This window comes from Prionailurus bengalensis, chromosome E3 (assembly GCF_016509475.1).
Source record: "Prionailurus bengalensis isolate Pbe53 chromosome E3, Fcat_Pben_1.1_paternal_pri, whole genome shotgun sequence".
NCBI classification, from domain to species: domain Eukaryota; kingdom Metazoa; phylum Chordata; class Mammalia; order Carnivora; family Felidae; genus Prionailurus; species Prionailurus bengalensis.
Window position 1 is genome coordinate 24,393,538 of NC_057357.1, and position 17,983 is coordinate 24,411,520.

At 45.3% G+C, this 17,983-nt stretch overlaps 1 protein-coding gene across 1 annotated transcript in view; it reads right to left on the bottom strand.

Annotated features, from left to right (window-relative positions):
* The window catches only part of EEF2K (eukaryotic elongation factor 2 kinase), a 63,571-nt gene that overhangs the window by 35,255 nt on the left and 10,333 nt on the right, over nt 1-17,983 (bottom strand). Inside the window, exon 2 of the mRNA XM_043560315.1 lies at nt 12,599-12,920. Coding sequence (XP_043416250.1) covers nt 12,599-12,844 — 246 coding nt within the window. The 5' untranslated portion in view covers nt 12,845-12,920. The remainder of the gene's footprint in view (nt 1-12,598; nt 12,921-17,983) is intronic.

Consider the following 17,983-nt stretch of genomic DNA (forward strand, 5'->3'; position numbering starts at 1 on the left):
ATTTAAAAATTTTTTTTTCATGTTTATTTTTTTCTGAGGCAGATAGTAAAAGACAGAGTGTGAGCAGGGGAGGGGCAGACACACACACACACACACACACACACACACACACACACACCCACCCACCCACCCACCCCCGAAGCAGGCTCCAGGCTCTGAGCTGTCAGCACAGAGCCTGATGCAGGGCTGGAACTCATGAACCGCAAGATCATGACCTGAGCCAAAGTCCGACGCCCAACCGACTAAGCCACCCAGGCGCCCCCTGCACGTCACTTACATTTTTAAACACAAACGTGACATCATGAATTTACAAGTTAGCTGTAACAGCTAAGTAATCCATTGTATGGGTTTGTCATTATTGACTTAACCATTCACCTGTGGATCTCCGCTGTCAGACTTTGAGCTTGTTACTATTCTTCCCTGTTATAAATAACCCAGCAGCAGACATGTTTGTAATTAAAACAGTTCCTGAATCTCTGTAGTTAACAAAAAAGGGCCACTGTCCCTCTTATATTCCAGCTGCTGTGAATAGAAGAGATAGACTCTGACCCCTGCCTGTCAAGGAACCTACAGTGTTCTGAGCCTGTCTGGACAAGTGCCCCATTCCCTACCTGCGACACATGCCTCTCCAACTGCGCCTCTCTTAACTGGTGACTCAAATGCTCCCCCAATTCTCCATTCATTGAGGAGTATCAACAGAAACTATCTCCTGGGGGCACCTTGGTGGCTCAGTCGGTTTAAGCGTCCAACTTTGGCACTTTGGCTCAGGTCAATGATCTTGTGGTTTGTGAGTTCGAGCCCCACATTGGGCTCTGCACTGATGGCTCGGAGCTGCTTTACATCCTCTGTCTCCCTCTCTCTCTGCCCCTCCCCCCGCTCTCAAAAATAAATAAGAATTAAAAAAAATTTCCTCCTGGTTAGAGGCTATGGCTCCAACTGAAAAAATAGTCTAGAAAAAAAGTATTTCAGAATTTGAGGGCACGTTATTTCACAGGATCAAAACGACCTTTTTTTCCAAACCCAGAAAAGAATCACGCCACACCTTGTTGGCAACAGATGGGTTTAGTGCAACTAACTTTTTTTTAAAAGCACAATATAAAAGGTCTTGTACTAAGCTCTGTTCCCTGGACTCTGGTTCCTACCCATGGCTGACTAACTGGGGGAACCTCCATTTCCTTGTTTACAAAAGACAATGAAGAATGTTTTGACTCCTAGTGGCCAACTTTTTTCCTGGGGTAGACACATTCTCTTCAGAAATAGCCAGTGGCAGGGCGCCTGGGTGGCTCAGTCAGCTGGGCAACCAACTTCACTCAGATCGTGATCTCACAGATCGTGAATTCAAGCCCCGCATCGGGCTGTGTGCTGACAGCTCAGAGCCTGGAGCCTGCTTCAGATTCTGTGTCTCCCTCTCTCTCTGCCCCTCCCCCGCTCATGCGCACGCGCTCTCTCTCTCTCTCTCTCCTTCAAGAACAAATAAACATTAAAAAAAAATTTTTTTTAATAAAAAAAAAGAAATAGCAAGTGGGTCACTGGGGCACCTGGGTGGCTCAGATGGTTAAGCCTCCGACTCTTGGTTTTGGCTCAGGTCATGATCTCATGGTTCATGCGTTCAAACCCCACATCAGGATCTCTTCTGTTAACACAGAGCCCGCTTCAGATTCTCTGTTCCCCTCTCCCACTGCCCCTCCCCCACGCGTGCACAGGCACACTCTCTCTTTCAAAAAAAAAATCTTAAAAAAAAGAAAAGAAATAGGGGCTCACTGAGGTTGTAATGCTCATTACAGTTCAACAGCCCTGTAATGAGCTGCAAATCACCGGTATACTATTTTATCCATCAGGCTAAGAAAAACAGGTGTTTGTGGATGCCTGAGGAATGGGTACTCTCAGGCACTGAGGGGGTGGAAGCAGGTACTGCCACCTTTGAGAGGCATCTGCCAGTACCTTCACTGACTTGTGACCCAGCCATGCGGATCACCTACTCTGGTGTGCACAGGTGAGTACCCTAAAGATGGGACCGTGCTTATAATGCTATATAACGCTCAGGCATTGCCGACAACCTGCCTGTCCACAGGGGGATGATTCCATACACCTGGCAGACTAGTATGCAGCCATTAGGAAGATCAAGGTATTGGGATTGGCTGGCTCAGTCGGAAAAGCATGCAACTCTTGATCTCAGGGGTCGTGGGTTCAAGCTCCATGTTGGGTATAGGAATTACTAAAAAAAAAAATAAACTTAAAAAAAACAGATTAAGATATTGAATGGACAAAATCTATGACTTATTGTTTAGAAGGTAAAAAGCAAGTTGCTGAATAATGCAAGCAGTATGACACCATTTACTGTGGAGGAAACCCACAAATCAGCACTATGGATTTTTTTTTTAAGTTTATTTACTTATTTTGAGAGAGAGTGTGTGCATGCAGAGGCGCAGAGAGATGGGGACAGAGAGAATGTCAAGCAGGCTCAGCACTGTCAGCATAGGGCTCCGTCCCATGAACTGTGAGATCATGACCTGAGCCAAAATCAAGAGTCAGACGCTTAACCAACTGAGCCAACAAGTCTCCCCAGCATTATGGATTTCTAAGGATGTGTGTGTCTGTACATATACACATAAGTGTATCTTTATATATAAGTGCATAAAAGAGGTCTGAAAAGTGTTTTCTACCGAAATGATATAAAATGGTTATCTCTGGGAGATAGGTTTACCTATGTTGTTTGCATTTTTTTACTACGAGAATATTAACATGTTGAATACCCTTCAGGTATTGCGCTTACAAGTCAAAGGTAACAAAGATCACTGGGTTAGGTGATTCTTAAGGCCCTGCCAACTCTAGCATTCTCTAGTTCTAAAGATGCAAAAAAAAATAAAATTAAAATACAATACAATACAATACAATACAATATCTGAATTCAGTTGTTGGTGCATGATCTTACACAGAATGGGCAGGCCAAGGGGATTTCCTAAAAAGGAAAATATAACCCTGCCTAGAGATCAGAAAAAACTTTGGTTCCTCAAAGACTGAGAGTACAAAATAAAAATAAATATAATCATAACAAAGTAACAAACAAGAACAACAAATTTCCTGGAATATGCCAGGAGTGGAGCTGGGGTATGTGTTTGCAATTTCTTTGGCACATAGGATGTTATTACTGTTGGTCCTGTTTTTATATTGCTATTCTTATTATCACCAACACAGCAATCAAGGCCTCTGGATCTTACACGAGGAAGCATCTTGAAGCTGCCTAAATCCTCCCTGAAACATCAACTGTTCCCCAAGTGGACATTATAAAATGTCTTTTCCCATGTCCCTTTCTGTAGACTCCAAGAACTGTCTGTAGCTCTGTGTCAGCCTGACTCGCCCCTCCTGGTTGACAGTAAAGGGTTAAACTACACCCAAGGACATATAAAAGAAGCAGGAAGAATTGGGGAAGTTTGCTTGCTTACTAGGGAAGAGGCCACTTTGCTAGGGAAATGTTATGTGCCTGTCCCACTCTGAACCACATGCATTTAGAGGTTTCATGCAATTTCCGTGGATCTCAGCACTGGCTATGGCAGCAAAAAACTGGAAACCGTCTAAGTATCCCACAGGAGGAAATGTTTAAAGGAACTGGGGCACATCCAGGCTGCCATGGAGCCATTAAGAAAAAAAGATGAACTAGATCCACATTTACTAATATGGAAAGATATGCACCATCTCTTGTTTGCCAAGAAAAACTGGTTTCTGAAGACATAGATACATAATGCAATAAAAGTCCCTATTTATTTAGTCAAGTCTATATTTATAGTGAAATGCAGAAAAGACTAAAATACACACTAAGACCTTAACAGCAATTATATCTACACTTTCGCTGTTTTCTGCAAGGAACATGGATTACTTCCATAAGGAATCACACAAGTAACTGCCAAAGAAACATAGCTAAAAGTCCTAAACAAATCTCTCTGTCAAAAGGAATAGTTGCAGCTGGTCTCCCCCGACCAGTCGGATTCAGAGCCAGGGTTAGAGAAGAAAGGATGGGAAGGATGGAAATAATAATCAGCAATGCAGTAACATCCCCGAGGGTGGCATAATGCCCTTGCCCCCTGGAAGCTACCTTCCCAGACAGAATCCCAGCCTGCACCTCATGGCAGTCTTGTGAAGGGCAGCCAGGCAGGTAGGACAGTTCCCTAGTCTACTGGAGAAAAGCCCAAGGCTCCAAGAGCAAGGAGGTAACTTGCCTATAGACCTGCAGCAGCCAGGAACCGGCAGACCCCAAACTCAGACCAAGCCCATCAAGCCCCAAGTTCCCTGCTCTTTTGTAAAAAGGAGAGCCAAACATAGAGTATGACCATGTGACCCAGCAATTCACTCCCAGGAGAAATGAACATGCATCCACACAGCAATTCATGTAGCATTATTTGCAAAAGCCAAAAGGGAGAAACCACCCCAAGGCGCGTCAACAGATGAACAAATAAAATGTGGTATGTCCATGCACTGGGTAGTATTCGGCAATAAATAAATTTATTCGGCAATAAATTCACGCTTCTACATGCATGAATCTTGAAAACACTGCAATGAGAAGCCAGACACAAGAGACCCCATGTCACAGAATCCTATTTATATGAAAGGTCCAGAAAAGGCAAATCCATAGAGACTGAAAGCAGATTAGTGGTTGTAGGGGTTGGATGGGATGGGATGCTTGGGAGTTATGGCTGAGAGATGCGGGGTTTCTTTTCAGGGCTAATGAAAACGGGCTAAAATTGATTATGGTCATGTGGATGCAAAATTGAATAACTATACTTAAAGCTGCTGAATTGGACATTTTCAATGGTTAAACTGTATGTTATATGAACTATATTTCAATGAAGCTGCTAAAAACATAAAGTAAAATTGAAGAAGGGAGCCCCTGTACCCCAGCACATTTCCATAAAGGATTTGAGCATTTTATATGTACATATATATATATATATATATGTATTTAATGTTTATTCATGTTCTTTTTTTTTAATTTTTTTTTAACGTTTATTTATTTTTGAGACAGAGAGAGACACAGCATGAACGGGGGAGGGTCAGAGAGAGAGAGACACACAGAATCGGAAGCAGGCTCCAGGCTCTGAGCCATCAGCCCAGAGCCCGACGTGGGGCTCGAACTCACGGACCGCGAGACCATGACCTGAGCTGAAGTCGGACGCTCAACCGACTGAGCCACCCAGGCGCTCCTGTTTACTTATTTTCAGAGAGAGATAGAGCACACAAGCAGGGAGGGGGCAGAGAGGGAGAGAGAGAGAGAGAGAGAGAGGGAGAGAGAGAGAGAGAGAGAGAGAGAGAGAGAGAGAGAGAATGAATCCCAAGCAGGCTCTACACTGCCAGTGCAGAGCCCAATGCAGGGCTCGAACCCATCAACCATGAGATGGTGACCTGAGCTGAAACCAAGAGTCAGACACTTAGCTGACTGAGTCACCCAGGCACCCTGGATTTGAGCATTTTAGCCCATGCACAGACTTCAGAAAGAGGAGTCCCTGTGGTCAGGCTTGAATCTCCTCAGCCTCATCCTGTTTTTCAGACAGCAGGTCACTGGGTGGCCTCCTGCCCACTGCCAGTGTCACCCTCTTTTTCCTTCATCTGCCTAGCAGGCCCTCATCTTGCTAGAAGTCCAAAGCTTTGTGGACACCGGATGCCTAACCTTCCCTGTCTGATTCTGCATTCTCAAAGCAGTGGGCAGAGCCCCAAAATGTTCATCACCTCTGGGTGTGCACAGAGCTTCCTGTGGTCACTAGTCAGGGACAGAAGCCCAAAGCTGCCAGGGTGGGGCTTCCTGGGGCTCAGATGGACAGGGATGCATCTCTTCCCAGTGAGTCATCAAAGGCTGGCATGTCCGTCTCATTCTGGGGTAATCGCTGCCTCTGACCAAGCTGTTAGAGCCACCCTTGGTGGGCTGAAAAGATGTGTAATCACCAAAGTCCACCAACAAGGGCATGGGAAGCAGATGTGCCCATACAGCGTGGGGACAGACATTGGTGCAGACTCTTTGAAGGACAGCCACCAATGTCCAGCTGTGTTCTTAAACATCCACCTCTGGGGATTTACCTGGCAGGTGCACCCTGCTTGGGCACAAGGACATATGCACAAAGATGTTTAAGGAAGAGATGTTTGTAGTAGCAGAAGACTGGAAACGACCTTCCTACCCATCCATGAGGGACTGACTCAGTATATTATGGGGCTTCCAGACATGATATTCAGCCATTACAAAACAACAAAATAAGCTCCACCATGTTGCCGTCACGACGAGCATCAAGTGATTAAGATCTCAGAGCCTCAGGGGCGCCTAGGTACCTCAGTCGGCTGAATGTCCGACTTCGGCTCAAGTCATGATCTCGCAGTTCGTGAGTTCGAGTCCCACATCAGACTCTGTGCTGACAGCTCAGAGCCTGGAGCCTGCTTCAGATTCTGTGTTTCCCTCTCTCTCTACCCCTCCCCTGCTCATGCTCTGTCTCTCCCTCTCTCTCAAAAATAAATAAATATAAAAAAAATTTTTTTAATAAAAAAAAAGATCTCAGAGCCTCAAGTTTACTGTCTGCAAAACGCCCATCCTTACAGGACTGCTGTGTAGATTAAATGAATAAAGAGTGCAGGGCAGTGCCTGCCCAGCCCAGAGTGGCTGTTACACAAGTACTAGCTGATGCCAGCTCATACGCGCCAATGTGGGAAGACAGCCACAAGAGCGCAAGACAGGTCTGCAGGCAGCTAACGATTCCATAAAAAACGGGGGGGGGGGGGGGGGAGGGTCATATACATATAGATGTGTATATAGGCAAGGAACATTTCTGGAAGGACATCCCTAAGGGAAGCAGGTCTGAGGTGGGAGGCTGACTTTTCACTATTCCACTGATACAGTGTGAATTCTCTTTACCTTGTATACATATTATTTACATATTATAAAATATATGCATTTTATAGTCATTATTTTTTTAGTTTACTTATTTATTCTGAGACAGAGAGCACGAGTGGGAGAGGGGCTGAAAGAGAGGAAGAGAGAGAAAGAATCCCAAATCGATGTGCGGCTCAAAATCACAAACTATGAGATCATGACCTGAGCCGAAGTCTGACGCTCAACCTACTGAGCCACCCAGGCACTGCTGAAATATATGCATTTTAAAGTTTGCTTAGCTATACATACAAGGAGACTTATTACAGCACTGTTTGTAAGCAAAAAAAAGAGCGGGGGGCGGGGGCGGATAATGAAAGTGTCCCCAAGAGGCGGAGTGGCTAAATAAATCCATGAACATCATGTGATGGAACATAATTCACTTAAAAAAAAAAAAAAAGAGGTGATCTATATGTGCTGATATAGACTGATCCCCAAGATACTCCCAGACCAGGAGAACAATTTCTTAAAATCAAATTTCCCACTTTACTAAAAAATTAAAAACACATATGCTTATTCTAGAAAGTGGAGAAATGACAGAGCAGTAGAAAGGAAATACAATCACTCCTAGTATCCAAAGGCAATACTGGCTGGTGTGTTGATATACTTCCTTCCACACTTTAGTTCTGTGTGTGTATGTGTGTGCATGCACGTGCAAGTGTGTTTTAACAAAGCTATAACTGTACTCTATATTCTGCTATTTAAATTTAACTCCAGAGCAAAAGCACTTTCCCATGTTATAGTAAATTCTATAAATATCCTTGCTTGGCTGCCTGATATTCTATCAACAGGGTGGCCCCCTGAATGATTCCGCCACCATCCCCCCCACCCCCCCCACACCCCTCCGGGGAACTAGGCAGAAGGCAGTGACAGAACTGGACTGTTCACAATACATGCCCGGTACCTGCCAGGGTGGTGCCTCTCTGGAGGAACTCCAGGTGGCCATTTTGGTTGAACAAGCCAGGTTGCCATGTCAACAGTAAACAAAAAACACATTAGCTTTGAGGAGCGCCAGCACGAGTGAAGTTTGGAAAACTGAGCTGCTGTCCCCCTCTGAAGCTGCCACAGACCACAGGAACACCACAGAGCTTGCTTTCAGTTACCTAGGACGGTGGGCAACGAAGGGGCACAGTCTTGTCCATAAATGGTCATTCTACCAAGTATGGGGAATGGGAAGCGCAATGAGACACAGTCCCTAGCCTTGGAGGCAGCAGCTGACTCAGAGGATAACAGACACACACAGAGGTCTCCTATGATCCCCAGGGAATGCACAAGAGATAGCCAGGGCAGGGTGTCTTAAACCACACATCCTGAGGGAGCCAGGACAATCATTTTAACAGACTGGATCAACCATCAGTTTAAAGAGGTTTTAGGCCGAGGCGTGAAAAGGGAAGCCTATTCCAGGAGCAGGCAGAAGTGCGGGGTGAACAGAGCCCAGAAGGGTCCCTGGGGACCACAAGCACTCCTATCTTCGGTGAGGATTTTGAACTATGCCTCGTAGAAGTTTTAAGGAGAGGCTATTTATTACTTTGTTTGTTTGAGGGAGGGAAGGTGAGCTGGATGTTTTGCTTTATTTTTCTTCTAAAAACACCTTCTTCTGCACACAAGTAATACATATGTGTGGTTTAAATATTCCAAGTGTTTGGGGTGCCTGGGTGGCTCAGTCGGTTAAGTTTCTGACTCTTGATTTTGGCTCAGGTAATGATCTTACAGCTCGTGGGTTCAACCCCGCATCGGGCTCTGTGCTGACAGCGCAGAGCCTGTTGGGGATTCTCTCTCTCCCCCCACTCTCTGCCCCTCCCCCTTGTGCTCACTCACTCTCTCTCTCTCTCAAAAATAAATAAACATTAAAAAAAAGTCCCAAATGTTTAAAAATATATATAACATAAAGTCCCCCACAGTGGCATCCTCTCCCCCAGAGAGAATCACCATTAACCGTTGGGTGCAAATTCCTCCAGCAGTTTTTGTGATGCCAATACTAAGATGTGTGTATAGTTTTTTGGATAAATATGAGATTGTATTATATTTCAGCTTGCTTTTTTACGTAACAGTGTATAAAAATAAAAATAGCTAACATTTTTTGTGCTAATTATGGACCCATTACTATCCCTCCGCTTTTCATGGATTTTCCCTCCAAATATATATATATACATCTTGGCACAGTTTTCAAGTCAAATTACATATAAACATCATCTTTGTTTTAATGTAAATACACTGTTCTCTTAGGACCATGGTTTATCATTTAAATAAGCCCCTCTTGATAGACCTCTGAGCTACGTCCATTTTTTCTTTATTACAAACAATACTGCAACATCTTTGAATATGTAAACTTGAACACTTGTACAAATACTTCTATACTGTTTTTTTAAATTTTTTTATTGTTTGAGAGAGAGAGGCAGACAGACAGAGACAGTGCAAGTGGGGGAAGGGCAGAGAGAGAATCCCAAGCAGGCTCCGAACAGTCAGTGCAGAGCCTGAAGCGGGGCTCAAACTCATGAAACTGAAATCATGACCTGAGCCAAAACCAAGAGTCAGATGCTTCTCTGACTGAGCCACCCAGGCGTCCCTCTTCCATACTGGTTCTAAACTGAAGTGGGTACCCTCCTATATGGGCTTTGCAAACACATAATGGGAAACATTTTGGATTGTCGTAAGGAACAGGGGGGAAATGCAGCTCTTAGTGGGCAGGGGTCAGACCTGCTGAATAACCTATAATAGAATGGACAGTCCCACCCAACAAAGAATTGTCCTTCCCCCAATGCCAACAGTACCCCAGTGGGAACACTTGGGCTGAGGAAGAGTCTCCAGAGATCAAATTGCCATCTGAGGTATATTTTTTATTTTAAGGACTATTGTCAAGTGGCCCACAGGGGTTTATGTTTTATATAAATACTGTCCTTTATCAAGAGGGCACCCACAGTGAAGTCAGTTGAGTAGTCTCCCACCCGTCCCCCCTGCCCAATTCTGAAGCAAGTACTTACTGTGTGCAGAGCATGGCCCCAGGTACTGGGGATGAGTGATAAACGCCACAGTGCCCTGCCCTCATGAGGCTCACATTCTAAAGCCACGGACAGACAGACAAACTTCCCGTCTGCGCTTCCTTTATAAAGGCTTTACCATACTACATTTTGTGGTCAGGGATTGGCCGTCTGTGTCTGAGGCCTTTCAGTTCCTGGGCCCTCTCAGTGTCTTCCCAAAAGCCTCAACTGGGCTCATGGGGCCAGCTGCCAGGTCTGCCCCCCAAGGAAGCCACCAGGATCCTCCTTCCCTGAGGCAGTCCCCTCTTGTGCGACACCCCCCCCCCCAATCCCATGCACTGGACAGAAATGACTGAGTCAGAGAGAGAGAATGCCTGACCCAGGCTGGGCGAAGCAGATATTTGCCCCTTGCAATTGGGACAGAGAAGGTCAAGTCTGTCTTTGCACATGGCTCCATCTGTAATGAGGGGACACTGGGGCCATAGGGGTCTATCTTCCCACTGTCTAGAATGAGGCAGAGAAGAATAAAGGATAGGGAAAGAGAGACAGGGAGAGACAGTCCTGCTATCTCCTGGTTCCTAGACCTGTGCCCTGAGAGACCAGACATTACTTCTCTCCCTGGGTCCCCAGAAATACTCCTGGACTGTTATAATGGATACTCTTCCTCCCTTCAGCTGGCATGAGCTCGTTTCTGATTCACAAGCCCTGAGCCCTGCAGCCCCCGCTGGTTCCCGGATTCCCTCACATGTGGTACAGGATTCCTCAGGGATCCGTGTTTCCTCAAGCCTCCGTGACCCACAGTGAACAGACAGGAGTGCCAGACTGCTCTCCTGCCCTCCCTGTGCTGCCCTCCACGGGGCTGGGTCTGAGTTTCAGAGGCTGGCTCGGTACGAGAAAAGCAGGGCAAGCCTCAGTCTGACCCCTCGGGGGCCCCCAACCTCAGAGGGGACCCACAGGGCTATTTCTGGAGCTGCCTGTCCCACAGAGACTTAAGATAGAACTCTGGCCCCGATAGGAAAAAAAAATCCAACTGTCCAAGAACTAGAATTATTAATCTTTTTTTTTTTTTTTTTAAGAGAGCATGAGCAGGGGAGAGGGGCAGAGGGAGAGAGAGAATCTTAAGCAGGCTCCATGTTCAGTACAGAGCCTGAGGCAGGGCTCAATCCCATGACCCTGGGATCATGACATGAGCCAAAATCAAAAGTCAGATTGTTCAGCTGACTGAGCCACCCAGGAGTCCCTAGAATCATTAATTTTCTAAAAACAGATTAATTTTGAAGTTACAGAAGAATGACTCCAATTCTAAATCCCGAAGTGGTAATTCGCATTTTGCTTATGGTACTAACAGATAACTTCTGTTGGTGGGCATTAAATTAAATCAGGATAACATTACTGCATTTAAAATTTTTGGGGGGCACCTGACTGGCTCAGCTGGGAGAGCATGTGACTCTTGATCGCGGGGTCATGAGTTTGAATTTTTTTTTTTTAACGTTTATTCGTTTCTGAAAGACAGAGAGAGACAGAGCCCGAGCAGGGGAGGGGCAGAGAGAGAGGGAGACACAGAATCTGAAGCAGGCTCCAGGCTCCAAGCTGTCAGCACAGAGACTGATATGGGGCTCGAACCCACAAACCACGAGATCATGACCTCAGCCGAAGTGGGACGTTATACCGACAGCCATCCAGGCACCCCTCTGGGTCATGAGTTTGAGTCCCATATTGGGCATAGAGATTACTAACTAATAAAATGAAATGTTTTTCATCACCAGTTATTATACAAAAGCCCGATGATGTTCATCTTTCCCCTACCCCTTTAGACCAGCTTTGCCCTGGCATGAAGACAAATCCTGAACAAAGTAAGTACGCTTTTCCTCAATCCAGAAGGTTGCCTAACCCCAAGCATGGTTTTTAAAAAAAATTTTATTAAGATTTTTATTTTAATTCCAGTATAGTTAACATACAGTGTTATATTAAGGCAGTGGCTTTTTTTTACTACAACCAACATGAAGAACTACATTTTACATCAGGTACCTGGACCCACATACACACACATCAGGGATGAAATGCAAACATTTACATGATTAGAGCCTGGCCGACAACAACCAACTGGGTCACCACATCTACACATGTGAACGTGTGTGAGCATAGGTACCAAAAAATAAGATCTTTACAATTTGCACTGGTCTCCAGGATGTCCTGGTCTATTCTCTTCTGTTGCAATTTTTTAAAAGTTGGTCAAGGTTTTCATGACCCAGCAGTGGGTCCGAAGCAGCTATTTGAAAAACACCTCTCCAGGGGCGCCTGGGTGGCTCAGTCGGTTGAGCGTCCGACTTTAGCTCAGGTCATGATCTCATGGCTCGTGAGTTCGAGCCCCGAGTCAGGCTCTGTGCTGACGGCTCAGAGCCTGGAGCCTGCTTCGGATTCTGTGTCTCCCTCTCTCTCTGCCCCTCCCCCACTCATATTCTGTCTCTCTCTCAAAAATAAATAAACATTAAAAAAAATGTTTTTGTTTTGTTTTGTTTTGTTTTAGAAAAACACCTCTAAAGTAATGAGACTTGTTTTAAGCCAACAAAAACCTCCCAGCCTTACAGGCGTATCTGCCAATCTCCAGGGCTCAGAGTGCTGCCCAGGGGAGGGAAACACAGAGACGACCCCAGTCAGTGACCCCACTTCCCCATCCCTTGCGGCAGGTGGGCCGGGGTGGAGTGGGCGGTCCACTCACCTTAAAGTGGAAGGAGCTTGCAGGGGACCCACTGGAGCCATACTGCTCGCTCTTCGTTAGGTTGCTGTAGTAGTTATTAACTTTGGAATTGACATTCTGGTGTGACCTAGGGTCATCAGTGATGGGGCAGATGAAGTAACTTTCCTCATCGTCGCTGTCGGCCTCGGAATCACCGTCGTGACCAGCCCGGGGGGTCTGGCCGCCATCAACACCTTCCAGGCGAAAAATGAGGTCTTCGTCTGCCATCTTCCTGGGATGCCCGTGTTACCCAAGGGGTGGGCGGCACAGCCAGAGTTATAGTGTAAATGCAGCAGTGTGCGTCCTGCAAAGGGAAGCAAGACAATGGGTGCCGGGGTCCAGGGAGTCAGAACTCGCCGTGCACCTTACTGCGGTGAATGCCCCTGGTGACAAAGAGTTGGCACCCTCCAAGTGAAAACTACAGCTATCTTTTGGGGAGGCACCTGGCAGGCGGCATCTAAGAACATTTTTAATGTACAAACCCGTCGACCCAGTAATTCCACTTCGAAGAACTCTGTTTGAAATAAGGCAGGGAAAATAAATGCTTCTTAAGCAACTAGGGCGATCGTTTTAGAACATAAAGTAGATTAAATCATTCCCCTGCTTAACACCCTCCGGGAGCTTCTCTCCCCATTATTAATAAAATGTAAATGACTGGGGCGCCTGGGTGGCTCAGTCAGCTGAACGTCTGACTACGGCTCAGGTCATGATCTCATGGTTTGTGAGTTTGAGCCCCGCGTCGGGCTCTGTGCTGACAGCTCAGAGCCTGGAGCCTGCTTCGGATTCTGTGTCTCCCTCTCTCTCTGCCCCTCCCCTGCTCATGCTCTGTCTCTCCCTCTCTAAATAAATAAATAAATAAATAAATAAATAAACAAACATTTTTTAAAGATTGAAAAAAAACATAAACAGCTTTTAAGGCTACAAGGCCAGCCTTAGTCTGGCCCCTGCCCACTTATCCTCTGGCCTTGGCAGCTCTTCAAGGCCCACTGGCTTGCTTTCTGTTTGGTGAACATGGGGAGCCCATTTCTACCCCAGGGCCTTTGTACTTGCTATTCCCTGTGCCTGGAACAATCTTCCCAACCTTCCAACAGTGGGTTCTTTCTCATCAGTTGGATCCTAGCTCAATAGTCGCCTCTCTAGAGAAATATTCTCCAGCCCCTCAATTCAAAGAACTCCTCTCATATACATATCCAGTTACTCCTTAGCACATCTGCTTTATTCTCATCACAGAGATATTCCCAAGCTGCAACCTCTTTTACTTTTTTACTGTCTGTATCCCCAGTGCCTCAAAGAGTACCTGGCAGAGAGTGGGCACTCAATACACGCCCCCAGAATGGTTGTGTGCCCTAAACAATGTTCTCCTTAGCATAATCAGTAACAGCAAAAAAATGGTAACAGCCCACAATGTCCACCAGTGGAAGCATGTCAAATTAATTAGAGTTTTCTATACCATGAACTGCTGTGTGACTGTTAGAAGAAAGGGGAAACTCTAGATACATACAGACATGCAAAAACAATAAAAAAAAAAGTTCAGCAAGACTGTAGGATACAAAAATCAATAGTATTTCTACACATTAGGAATGAAAAATTCAAAAATGAAATTAAGAAAACAAGCTCACCTATTAAGAACTTCAAAAAGAATACTTGGGAATAAATTTAATAAAAGAAGTACATGACTCATACACTGAGAAGCACAGCATGTTGAAAGAAATTAAAGACCTAAAAAAATGGGAAGATATTCTGTGTTCACAGATCAGAGGATGATTTAATATTGCTAAGATACCCATACTCCCCAAATTGATCTACAGACTCAAACCGATCACCATCAAAATCCTAGTGGCTTCTTTGAACAAATTAACAAATGGGTCCTAAAGTTCATATGGAAATTCAAGGGTCCCAAAATAGCCAAAACAGTCTTGAGAAAAGAGGAACAAAGTTGAAGGAGTCACACTTCCTGAGTTCAAAACTTGCTACGGTAGCTGCGGTAATCAAGACAGTTGGTATTGGTGTAAGGATAGACACAGATCAATGGAATAGATTTCAGAGTCCGGAAATGAGCACTCACATTTAGAACCATTGATTTTGACAAGGGAGCCAAGACCATTCAATGCAGAAAGAATAATCTTTTCAACAAAGGGCGCTGGGACAAGTGAATATACGTGGCAAAAGAATGAAATTGACCCCCTTCCTTACACCCATCATAGGAAATAACTAAAAATAGATCAAAGACTTAAATATAAAAGCTACGACATTACTTAACCCTTAGAAAACAATATGGGAGAAAATCTTGTGATGTGGGTTAGGCAAAGCCTTCTTAGATATGACACCAACAGCACGAGCAACAAAAGAACAGATAAATTAGGCACCATCAATACTAAACATTTGTGGGACGCCTGGGTGGCTCAGTCAGTTGAGTGTCCAACTCTTGATTTTGGCTCGGGTTATGATCTCACAGTTCGTGAGATCGAGCCACGCGTCGGGCTCTGCCCTGACAGTATGGATCCTGCTTGGGATTCTCTCTCCATCTCTCTCTGCTCTTCTCCCACATTCTCTTTCTCTCAAAATAAATATTATACAACTGAACAATAAAATAACAAATAACCCAAATAAAAAGTGGGCAAAGGGCTTGAATGAATTTTAACAGACATTACTCTAAACAAGATATACTCGTGACCAATAAGCCCGTGAAAGATGCTCAACATCATTAGCCATTAGGGAAATGCAAGTCAAAGCCACCCACTAGGAGGGATCAATTTTTTTAAAACCCAATAAATAACAAATGTTGGCAAGGGTACGGAGAAATTGAAACTCTCATACACTGTTGGTAGGAATGTAAAATGGTGCAACCACTTTGGAAAATAGTCTCACAGTTCCTCAAAAAGTTAACCACAGAATTACCATATGATCCAGCAATTCCACTCCTGGGTACACGTCCAAGGGAAATGAAAACATTCACATAAAAACTTGTACACATATGTTCATAGAAGTGTTATCTGTAATAGCCAAATGGGGAAACAAACCCAAATGCCCATCAGCTAATGAATGGACAAACAAAATGTGGCGTATCCATACAATGGAATGCTATAATAGTCACAAAAAGGAAGGACTGACACAGGGTGAACCTTAAAAGCATTATGCTAAGTGAGAGAATCTAACCACAAAAGACCATGTATTGAATGAATCCATTTACACGAAATACCCAGAGAAGGCAAATCTATACAGATGGAAAGTACAGGAGTGATTGCCTATGGATGGGGGAGGGGAGAGTTGCGGGGGCGGGAAATGGGGAACAATTGCTAACGTGTTTCTTTGGAGTTGGTGAAAATGTTCTAAAACTGCGTCTTGATTGCATGACTGCCAATATATTAAAAACCGTTGAATTGTACTTTACATGGATAGATTATAAGGTTTGAGAATTATATTTTAATAAAGCTAAGGTTAAAAAAAAGTCAGAAAAAACTGACACTTATGTTTTTTAAGATTTTACTTTCAAGTAATCTTTACACCGAATGTGGGATTCCAACTCACAACCCTGAGGTCAAGAGTCACACGCTCTATTGACTGAGCCAGCCAGGCACCCCACAAAACTGTCGCATTTAAAAAGCAAGTTGAGGGGTGCCTGGGTGGCTCAGTCAGATGGGCGGCCGACTTCGGCTCAGGTCACAATCTCGCGGTCCATGAGTTCGAGCCCCGCGTTGGGCTCTGTGCTGACAGCTCAGAGCCTGGAGCCTGCTTCACATTCTGTGTCTCCCTCTCTCTCTGCCCCTTCCCTGCTCATGCTGTGTCTCTCTCTGTCTCAAAAATAAATAAACATTTAAAAAAAATTTTTTTTTAATAAAAAGCAAGTTGAAGAATATCAGGTCTATTATGGTGAAAAGAAAAAGGACATTTGTAGATGGGTTGAGACTTCCCTCAAGGACCCCTAGGAGCTCTACCAACACAGGGATGGCAGTGATAATGGAAGCTGGAAGGTGGGGGTGGTGGGAACTTTGAAGAACTTTGTACAGAGGTGCCTGGGTGGTTCTGTCAGTTTAGTGGTTGACTCTTGATTTTGACTCAGGTCATGATCCCAGGGTTGTGGGATTGAGCCCTACAATGGGCTCTACACTGAGTGTGGAGCCTGCTTGGTTGGGATTCTCCCTCAACCAACCTCTCTCTCTCTCTCTCTCTCTCTCTCTCCCCACGCCTCCCCCACTTGTGCACACACACAAACGCTCTCAAAATAAATCTGTAAAAAAAAAAAAAAAAGAACTTTGTACACTTCTACACTGTGTTAACTTTTCACAAGCTGAGTTGCTTTCAATATAAAATAATAAATAAACGAAAACACTTAAAAATTTTTTTTAGATCAAGGTAATACTTTTTTAGATCAATCTAATGGCTCCTTCCATCTGCAGGCAGCCTCCTAGATCTGAGGCTCTGGCACTTTCTTAACAGCTATCAGAGCAGGGAATATATTTCTATCCTAACTTGGTACGCACAAAATGCAAATTAAAATGTGAGGAAACTGTACTTAGCTTCACTTTGTACAACGTGCTCTGCTATGTTCTACTCCACTCATTTTTGTTTTGCTTTACTTCCTTCTCATTCTTTTCCCTTAAGGCACCACCCACAGGGATTTCTTGAAAATCGGCCGCCCCAGGTGTCTACTGCAGAGTTGTTTCTTACCCTGTGGGCAGGACGCAGTCACGGTCAGGAGCCAATGCCTGAACCACCTGACCCTGCTGGTTACCAAAACCTGCCCTGGGCCCTGGGCCCACTCCTCCCCCTCTTGGCCGCTCCCAGCCCCAGCGCCTGCTCTGCCCCCGTCAGCCCTTGGCCGGAACCTCTGCTGACCAAGGCAGCGTGGTGTCTGGGGCTGCCAGGGGACCCAGCCCAGTCACTGGCCTCTGGGGGCTGGGACGGTGCTGGGGAGGGGCCAGAACCTCAGCTTCAGCCCACAGGCTTCCAGGCAGTGTAGTCCAGGGGCTAAGAGCCTGCTCGCAGGTACAAATCCCAGCTGTGCTGCTGATGACCTGGACTAAACTAATTCAGCTCCCTGACGTCCCCATTCGTGAGGGGAGCTGAGGGAGGGGAAGTGGCCTGACGTTCCAGAGCCAGTTCACAGGGTAATTATGACCAGAGCCACAGACCCGACATTCTCCTTGACCCTGGGAAACAAAAGGAGCTGCAGACAAGCAGCTGCGACCCTGCCTGGCACAGCGCCTTGCACTCAGCAGGCACGTGATGCGTATTCCAGAACTGAGCGAGGATGTTTTATGGTTTTTCCGTTGTCATAAATTTGCTCTTAAGGCAGCTGTGACAGTGCCTGCGAACTGTCCCCCAACAGCTGTTCTCTCCTTCTTAATAACAACCACTGGTTTTTTG